The 10,179-nt window shown below is 36.6% G+C and overlaps 1 protein-coding gene across 1 annotated transcript; it reads left to right on the plus strand.

Annotated features, from left to right (window-relative positions):
* Window positions 1–2,188: 2,188 nt before the first annotated feature.
* Window positions 2,189–8,788, plus strand: LOC129685523 (prolactin-3B1-like). Its single transcript, XM_055619042.1, has 5 exons — window positions 2,189–2,219; window positions 3,209–3,366; window positions 5,194–5,298; window positions 7,170–7,349; window positions 8,600–8,788. Exons 1-5 carry the CDS (start codon window positions 2,189–2,191, stop codon window positions 8,786–8,788), a joined length of 663 nt encoding a protein of 220 aa, XP_055475017.1.
* The last annotated feature ends 1,391 nt before the right edge of the window (window positions 8,789–10,179 follow it).

Raw genomic sequence — 10,179 nt, forward strand, 5'->3', positions numbered from 1 at the left:
TGTCAATAAGTACTGTGCAGCCTATAGAGGACTGTTATCAATGGATGTTATTACTCAACTACCTGGTAAACTGATCAACCTGATGGAAATGTATATATACTTTTGGGGTTTTTTTGTTTGTTTGTTGTTTTTCAGTTGTGATTCTTTCTTTTTTAATTAAATTTTTATTATTTTTAATATTAGTTACAGTTTATTAACTTTGTATTCCAGCTGTATCCTGCTCCCTCTTTCCCTCCCAATCCTACCCTCCCTCCCTCATCTTCTCCCTACTCCTTTCCAAGTCCACTGATGGGGGAGGTCTTCCTCCCTTTTCATCTGACCCTAGCTTATCAGGTATCTTCAGGGCTGGCTGCAAAGTCCTCCTCTGTGGCCTAGCAGAGCTGCTCCTCCCTCAGGTGGGGGAGGAGGTCAAATAGACAGCCATTGAGTTCATATTAGAAATAGTCCCTGTTCCCCTTACTAGGGAGCCCACTTGGATATTGAGCTAGCATGGGCTACATCTGAGCAGGGGTTCTAGGTTATATCCTTACATGGTCCTTGGTTGTAGATACAGTCTCAGAAAAGACCCCTGTGCCCAGATTTATTGTGGTCCAGATCATTCTAAGTACAAGTAGATCAAAGATCTCAACATAAAACCAGATACACTACATCAGTTAGAAGAAAAAGTAGGGAAGAGCCCTGAACTCTTTGGCACAGGAGACAACTTCCTGAACAGAACACCAACAGCACAGGCTCTAAGAGCAACAATCAATAAATGGGACCTCATGAAACTGAAAAGCTTCTGTAAAGCAAAAGACAGTGTTGTCAAAACAAAATGACAGCCTACAGACTGGGAAAGGATCTTCACCAACCCTACATCTGACAAAGGGCTCATATCCAGAATATATAACAAACTAAAGAAGTTAAAAAGCAATAAATCAAGTAATCCAATTAAAAAATGGGGTACGGAGCTAAACAGAGAATTCTCTGTAGAGGAATATAGAATGACAGAGAAACACTTACAGAAAGAGATGCTCATTGTCCTTAACCATCAGAGAGATGCAAATCAAAACAACCCTGAGATTCCACCTTACACCCATCAGAATGAGTAAGATCAAAAACTCAAGTGACAACACATGCTGGAGAGGTTGTGGAGAAAGGAGAACCCTCCTCCATGGCTGGTGGGAATGTGAGTTTGTACAACCACTCTTGAAAGCAATCTGGCGCTTTCTCAAACAACTAGGAATAGCGCTTCCTCAAGATCCAGCTATACCACTCCTAGGCACATATATATCCAAAAGATGCTCAAGTACATAACAAGGACATTTGTTAAACCATGTTTGTAGCAGCTTTATTTGTAATACCCAGAACCTGGAAACAACCCAGATGCCCATCAACGAGGTAATGAATACTTTTATTAATGTTGCAATGAGTTATGGTTACAAGAAATAATTTTCTAAAATGATGTAAAGCTAACCATCCTGGAGGCAATCTACAAGGTACCTTGTAAAATGTCGCAAAAACATGTTTCATGCTCACCATCTCTGCTTGTACCATCAGCTTTTGTAAAGTATATATCATATGGCTATCAAAGTGCTTTTTAAACATCTGTTCTTCTGCCTGCTTAATGCTGACGCAGTATCTACTTTGTGAAAAGAAGCTTTTAGTAAAGTTTGCTAGTTACAGTCAGAAATCCACATTTTCATTAAACACTGAGAATAATGGGCTGTTGCCGTGATATGCCAGCCCAAAGCTAAAAAAGAACTACAGAGGGCTTTTGTTACCACCTGAGACACCTAGGGGAGTTAACAGTTGACAGGAACAGGACAGAAAGGATATAGAACTCTGATCTAGAGAAAAGGGATAAGGAAATGTATTTTCTTCCTTGACATGTTACTGAGTCACTATGGAACTGAGATGGCCTTTGTGATTTTCAAAATAATTTGAACCCTGAACACTGCTGTAAAATGCAGAACAGATATGTCAGACGTAACTGTGGCAAGAGTAAGGCATATTTTTATACTTACTGAGTGGATGGAATCATGAAACCTTTACCATGACAAAAGGCATTACTTCCTTCTGCCTGATGACCTGCATGACCTTGGGAAGAATCTGTTAGTATATATGGGAGGCAGTAAGTAGAAGGAAGATAACACTCAGGTGTAGCAGCCTTCTGGTGTAGTCCACACTTCAGAAGGACTTCTCCAAGATGCAGCTCTCCTTGACTCAACCATGCTTCAGTAAGTAACATTTTATCCATACTGCGCTTTAATAATATGTTATTTCATGGTGATAGTTTGGATGGAAAAGATTCTTTGTTCTTATTGATCGGCACTGTAGTATTTGGAAAACTATTGCTTTCTGTGACTCACCAAGATACAAGACAACATTGAGCTGAGAATTAGTACTTTGTCAGGAGTTGCTGAATCAATCTTGAGGCCAATGGTTCCCTAAGGAAATTCCCCTGAAAAAGTTGACATAGGAGAAAGAATGGAACGTTGTTACAGGTTTCTAATGCATGAATACTTGTAACCATCTTTCAGGCACAGGACATCATGCAGGACAAAAATCAAGACAATAAAAAATGACCTTGTTAATGGAACTGAGAAGTTGAACTTTATTGAGAACATAGGATTCAATAGTTTATTTATGTCAGTCACAGAAACCACAAGTGATATTATGGGGCATGAGGACTTGAATAATTCTTTGCTCACATAAATGCACCTGAGGAAGAGCTAAGTTCTGGAATCTTAGGTAGACACTGACAGTAGAGTTGTGACTTTACCAATTTGATGTAGGGAATAAATAACAAAAAGAAAAGAAGGCCTATTTTAACAAGTCAGCTTAAGTTTCAACTGACATTTGCAAGAAATATTAATTAATGAACTAATTAATGTTTACTTAATGTAGTAAAAATAAACATAATTCCCAATTCTATAAAATACACAAAGTGGCTTGAGGACTGTCTCAGGATTAATCTTAGCTAAAGATGTTTATAAATTTAGATGCTTTGCTAAGGCAAAGCCAAGCTGAAGAAATTCTCAATCTATGGAAGGGAGAGATAGCACTAGTCACCTATGTTCTCTCACTGAACAAAATTATTAAAATGCTGTATCTACAGAACAACTATTGTAGCACAGGAAACTTAGGACAAACAGTGTGTTCTACACAGTCTCACTAATGAAACTTCATTTGAATTAGGTCATTTCAGTGTCATTTCTCTTTATAGCTGGGACATTCCTTCTGCTGGCAGTGTCAAACGTGCTCCTTTGGGAGCCTGTGACTTCCTCACCAAAATACGGGGTGTCCACTGGAAGCCTCTACGAGCGTGTGGTTGGATGGTCACACTCCACCCATGACCTTGCTTCGAAAGCATTCATTGAGTTTGTAAGTACCTATGTCCCAACACTGTTTCTCTTGCCCCTACCTCCCGCCTCCTCCAGCTGCTCCCTATCCAGTCCTCTTCCACCTTCCTTCAGAAAAGAGCAGGGATAGCAAACAACATGGCATATCAAGTTGCAGTAATATTAAGGCTGGACAGGGCAGCTCAATAGGAGGACATGTCCCAAAAGCAAACAAAGGCAACATAAATAGTCCTTATACCTTCTGTTAGGAATCCCACAACACCAAGCTACACAACTATGACATATATACAGAGGCCCTGCAAGCTCCCTGATTGTCCATCTGTATTACTGAGTTCCTGTGAGTCCAGATTTGTTGATTCTTTGGAGTTTCTTGTGGTGTCCTAGAAATGGTTTCCATTCTGAAAGAGCAATCATCAAACTCTACTCAAAAGCAGAACCCATCATGAAACAAATTTCAAATGCAATGATTTCATCAGTGAAAAGTAGACACTGTAACATATAGCAAGGACATTGGGAAGTCTCATGAAAAAATAGATATGTAAAGAAAGAAGTAGATGCTCAATTTTTATTAATGAACTTTTTCAAAGCAGCATTTTTCATATGAAGTCCAAAAGGTATTGATTGGGTGCACTGTGAAATCCTGTCTTTTGTGAAGGGGTTCTGTCTATATGGCCAATTTGACTTACCACTATGGAGACTTTGCACCCGTTTTAGAGGAATTACCTTGCAATTAATTGTATGAATAGAGTAAAACTAAACGATGGAAAACAATGTTAAGAGAAAAGCTGCCCAGAAACACACAAATGATGAGGATTGAATTGTTTTTAATTTCTCAGGAAGGAGGAGTTTCTTTTTTTTTTTCTCTCTATTCTTTTAAGTATACTTGATTGGGTTAGGACCAATCAATAAGGGAAAACAACAAACAAACAAAACTTCAGTGCGAAATTGAAAATACGGAGCATAAATCTTTAGACTTACATTGAATAAATATTTCCCTTGCCATTCTTACCCACCAGTGTTTCTTTTGTTACATATTCTACATTGAAAAATCTTTTCTCTGTACATTATTTCTAGAAATCCACTACACTTCTACAAATTTACTGCTTGCCAGCATTAAAAATATGCATTTTAAATAACACATTTCTTCAGGAAATACAACCTTCTATTGACTAATGTTTAACTACTAAATAATTATTTTAAACCCTTCAAGAAGAGGGACGGAGGAAGGGCGGTATTGGGAGGGGGCTACAGTTTGGATACAAACTGAATACACTGTAATAAATTTAAAAATTAAATTAAAATAAAATAACATAAAACCTTCCTTCATTCATTGGTAAATATTTCTTTAGAACACACCTAGATTTTTAATGATTTCTTTTAATACCATCAATAGGACTGTGTACTTAAGAGTAATTATTTAATTTTACAGTGCCTATTTAAAGGAAATAGATAACTGTGTGCCAAGTGGACGAGATATTTTTAACTATGAGAGAAAAAAATGGGCATTATATCATAGCATTAACCTGAAACTTAAAAGCAGCTGTACTTAAACCCTCAATTTAAAAAATATATTTATTTTAGTGCTTCACTTCTAAACAATACCATTTAGAAAGGAGAAAGCAAGAGTATAGGGAAGAAAGGAAGAGCATTGCAAGGTAGAAATTTTTATTGTTTTTACAATGGGCAGAAAATGTAAGTAGACAGTCTTTACTTCATTCCTTGTTTAAATTGCTGTATATTTATCATTTGCTGAAAGAATTTACATTTACAAATTTCATTACTGATGTGGTCATAAATGTATTTATTCAATAGTTATCCCCAGTAAATGAGAAGTTTCCATTTTTTCCAGGATATGAAGTATGGTAGAACTTTGAACCAGTACCTGATGTTTAGCCCTTGCCACACTGCCTCAATCCCTACTCCAGAAAACAGTGAGCAAGTCCACCAGACAAAAGTAAGTTTCCCTCACGGCTTTCACAAAAACTGCTGAAGTAACACCGAGCATACTTGTTCTGTGTTAGCTCTCTGCCGCCACAGCAGGTATGGTGATCTCAGATACAGGAAAAGGGAAGAAGAAGAAACAGACAATCATGTTTTCTGGGTTGATAATTTCACACTAAGACAAAGGATTGCTTCATATTACTGTAGACTACTAAATTGACCATTCGGAGCTCCAGGTTTTAGCAGTAAATTTCCTGGGAGATCATCATTAATATATTCTGGGATGCTTTAATGTGACTTGGATATTCCTGGTTAAATATACATTTATGTGAGGAAGAGTTGCAGATACAGTAGTGTTTATGGAAGAATACTAAACTCCCTTCTGGAAGCATACTACTAAATAATTAACGATTCTTTTTTACATGAAAGACAGGGACGTACTTTTGTTTCTTCATTATTTATGAGAACCTCCATAGCAACTTAGTCTTCTCTTGTAAATCAAGTGAAAATAAACTGAAAAAATAGTTTCCTTTACATAAAATACATTACTCTTGATGATAACTCTTGTGATATGAATAGGATTGCGTATCTTGGCACCTATCATATATAACTGTTGTAACATCTTCTTTCTCAGTCTCTGATATAAACAACTGAGTATGATTAACCCTAAAGGTCTTATGTGTGCAAATCTCACACATATAATATATTTCCCCTTCCTGTTCATTCATAATACCAGAAACCTACCCACAAACTCTTCTCATGAATAAATCATGAGTATAATAATGAAAATTAAATGAAAAAGATGTGTAGGAAGAGGTGAGCATTTGCTCAGATCTACTTATCTAGAATCCTCAAGAAGCAGTCCATTGACATTGATGCATTTAATCCTTAAAACAGTTCTCTTTAAACATGTCATTGATAGGACCATAAAGAACTGAGGTTTCAAAAGCTTATATAGACATTGAATTACATGACTACTAAGTAGAATAAGAAACTGAAATTCATTCAACTTAATACTTCAATCCTAATCCCTAAATTGCAAAGTTTGAGGCAACGGATTTTGCTATTACCATTTGGCCAGCATTTTTTATTCACATGATTTACATGTATCCTGTAAAATTTCCATCAGATTCCCTTAGTACTTCATTTTTTATTTTATTACCAGGACAGTAGTTAACAGACATGGAAGCAAAAGTTTTCAATCAGATGTGGTAATAATATATTTTCTGGTAATGGGCACAAACTTATATGGTCAAAATCGCATGTTGGATTTAAAAAGGCAACACTGATTTATTTTTCTTCAGAACCTGACCAAAAAGTGGACTTCTATGCTAGAGTCAAGGGGAAGAAGTCCATCATGATTCTAAATGTCTTATTTTTTTCATTGTACTTCTATTTTAATATTATATAATAATACAGAGAGCAGAAGTGTATATGTGAATGAGCAATAGGACCATTAGTGTGAAAATAATTTAGGCCTCTAATCTCTGACAGTATTGACATCTACTTTACCTCAATAAAATCTCATAGGTACATATAATGCTCAATCACAACTTGGTTACTCATAGACAAGAAAACCATTCAAGTGTGACAATCACACGGACTAAAGACAGTAACAATGTACAGTGAAAACAAAATATGATTAGTTTGATATTCTAAAAAAATACATTGTTAAGCATAACTACTTTTACTTGAGCAAATTGTAATCCTGTGACAGAATATTATTTCTGTGTTGTGTGCTACAAGTGTTTTCTATATTCCCATTCATAACGAATCAATACTGTAGCTCGCAAACCCTCATTCAGCCACCGCATATATCAACTTAGTTGTATATCACTTATATTGGTGTTTAGTTAATATAAGATGTTCTTCGTGATTGTTTAGTCAGAAGACCTTCTGAAAGCCGCTATCAGTGTCCTACTAGCCTGGGAAGAGCCTCTGAAGCTCATGGTGTCTGCAGTGGCTGCTCTTCCAGGTGTGTCTGATACTCTGCTGTCAAGGACAAAAGACTTGGAAGAAAGAATTCTAGGACTGCAGGAGGGACTGTCCACCATACTCAGCAGGGTAAGCCCAGTCAGTCTTCACATTTCTTTCCCCATCTCCTGCATGAATGAGGCAATTTGTTTAATGAGAAGTGAATTTTTCAATACTTCATTTCTGATGTTGAAACATATATATATATATATAGATAGATAGATATAGATATAGATATAGATATAGATATAGATATAGATATAGATATAGATATAGATATAGATATAGATATATGTATATTCACATATCCGATTCATTCATAGCCTTGCCAGCAAGGAGCTTCTGTTTGTAATTTTTACCTTCTTCACATTCTTTACCAAAAATCCCACACCAATACTCTCAATAGAAAGTAGATGTTTCTCATAGTGACTCAAAAGGCAGCTTTCACAGGTGTGATGTATCTCCCTGACTAACTCAGAAGATCTGGTATCATTCTTGGAATTCCTAAACCTTAACATACTTAGGAAATGGCTAATATACCCAAAGGTTTGGAAGAACAAGTTATATGGAGAACTGATTGAGTTTAAATATAGAAGAATAAAAGAACATTTTCCCTAAAACTTAAGTATGAATGATGCCTCAGGAATGTGCTGAGAAAATACTACAACTATTTATTGTCCTTTGATCAAATACACAAATACTGTTAAACATTTTCCAGATTCTCGATCACTCAGGTTACTCCAGGATGAATATTCCTCTTTCCAGAAAAAAAGACTCATCAGAAAATATGGATTTTTATATCATGTTTACTTTTAGAAGCCTAATGCCTTTGAAATACCTTGGTCCATATGCATGGCAAACCATCTGTATACTAATAATTTTTCTATCTACTACAATTCAAACTTTACCAGTTTAGAGAATGAAGCAAATGAAATGGCTTAGTCTACAAATGCCTTCTTTTACATCAAGGAATTTGATCTCAGAATCCACATTAAAAATAAAGCGTTATAGTGCATATTCCTTTCTATCCAAGCATCATCTGCAAATAGTGATACTTGGACTTCTTACTTTCCAATTTGTATCCAGCATTAGGAAGACAGAGATCATTGCAGAGTCTGTGGTAAATAAAAGAATCTTTTTCAAGCAAATAAATATAGAGAAAGATAAAAGCCAGCAGTGGCAGTTTAAGCAATGTTGACCTCTGATCTCCTAATGCATATGTGTGCATTTGTTCGCATGTGCTCTCCACACACATACATACTTACACACTCATATGGAAGAAGCTAATATGACCAAGTAATATCAATAAGGAAAATTATCCCTTTCTTTTCCATGTTTAGGTTCATCCGGGAGATGTTGAAAGGGACTACGCTTTCTGGTCAGGATGGTCAGATTTGCAGTCGTCTGATGAAGCCAATCGCTTTTCTGCTCTTCGTACCCTGTACCGCTGCGTGCGCAGGGATACACATAAGGTTGACAATTTTATCAAGGTCTTGAAGTGCAGAGAAGTTCATAACAACAACTGCTGAGCGAACATCCATGTCCTCTGTCACTGAGACGGTCCTTTATGATCCGGTCCTTCAAAGCTCCCCTGAATCCCTACCTCTTTGATGCAATTCTGAGTTCAGTGGTTATCTTATTAAAAAAATAAAATGATCCTTTGGAAATGTTAAATTCAAAATGAACACTTGTCATTATGTCATGGGCATTTAATACAGAATTTAGTAATGGTATTGGGACATTCATATCAAATATTCTCCACAAATAAGTTTAGTTTACAAAATTCGAGGGTGTACTTGAATTGGTCAGAATGAGTGAAGATTACTGAATGTATTAGAATCTAAGCAAGAGTTTCCTAGTAATCAGCAGATCCATTTTGCCAAGGAGATGGAAGTCTGGGATAGAATAAGTACATAAATAACAGGAAATGAGCACTTTCGTAAAGTCTCACCACAGACAGTACAATTGCTATACAATTGGACTATCCTTAAACACAGCACAAACTCTCCTTGTCTCTCTTACACACACACACACACACACACACACATACACACACACGTGCGTGCCCGTGCACACTGATACACAGATATACATAGACACAGGCACACATCCTTGCATATATACATAGACACACACATTCACAAATTACAACATTTATTCCTTTGTTTTACTACTTCTAAGCATTCTCATATTCTTTTTTTACAACATTCTAATAATTTGCATTATATGCATATATTTATACATGAACACTATTTATCTGACCCTGAGCATTTCTTAATAGCCAGTAGTTCTTTGTGTAGAGTTGATGCCTTTTTAGATACTCTGTACATTGTTAGGATGCATGTATGAGGTATCTACAATATTTTCTAATAAATAGTCTGTCTTGAGCCTCCATATTTTCATCTTAGAAAGATCCTGTATATTTTATGGCTCTGTATTAGTACGGGTCTAACAATACATTAACTCCCTATTCTCAAGCTGTAATTATTAATATCACAAATCAGGGAAGGCAAATTTCATCCATTGTTTTGCTATTTCTGCCTTTTCTCTCTTCTAAAGACCAATGCTTGTGCCAGAATGACGTCCCAAGTGGTTGTACAAGTTTACATTCCCACCAGCAATGTAGGAGGGTTCCCTTTTCTCCACATCCTCTCCAGCATGTGTTGTCAGATGAGTTTTTGATCTTGAGGCTCATAGCCAAACTTTGGGCAGAGTACAGGTAAACTTATGGAAGAAGGGGGAGACAAAAAGACCTGGAGGGGACAGGACTCCAAAAGTAGTCAACAGAGCCATAAAACTGAGCCGTTGGGCCCTGCAGGGACTGATACCCCAATCAAGGACAATGCACTGAGAGGACTTAGAACCCTGGCTCAGATGTTGCCCATAGACTCAGTCTCTAAGTAGGTTCCCTAATAAAGTG

The sequence above is a fragment of the Psammomys obesus genome, unplaced genomic scaffold (assembly GCF_907164565.1).
Source record: "Psammomys obesus unplaced genomic scaffold, mPsaObe1.curated_primary_1811, whole genome shotgun sequence".
NCBI lineage: Eukaryota > Metazoa > Chordata > Mammalia > Rodentia > Muridae > Psammomys > Psammomys obesus.

Excerpts from the sequence above, each read along its gene's own strand:
- LOC129685523 (XM_055619042.1), top strand. The coding sequence starts at position 2,189 with ATGCAGCTCTCCTTGACTCAACCATGCTTCA. Across the intron at positions 5,299-7,169 it reads AGCAAGTCCACCAGACAAAA|TCAGAAGACCTTCTGAAAGC; the intron begins GTAAGTTTCCCT and ends GTGATTGTTTAG. Across the intron at positions 7,350-8,599 it reads TGTCCACCATACTCAGCAGG|GTTCATCCGGGAGATGTTGA; the intron begins GTAAGCCCAGTC and ends TTCCATGTTTAG.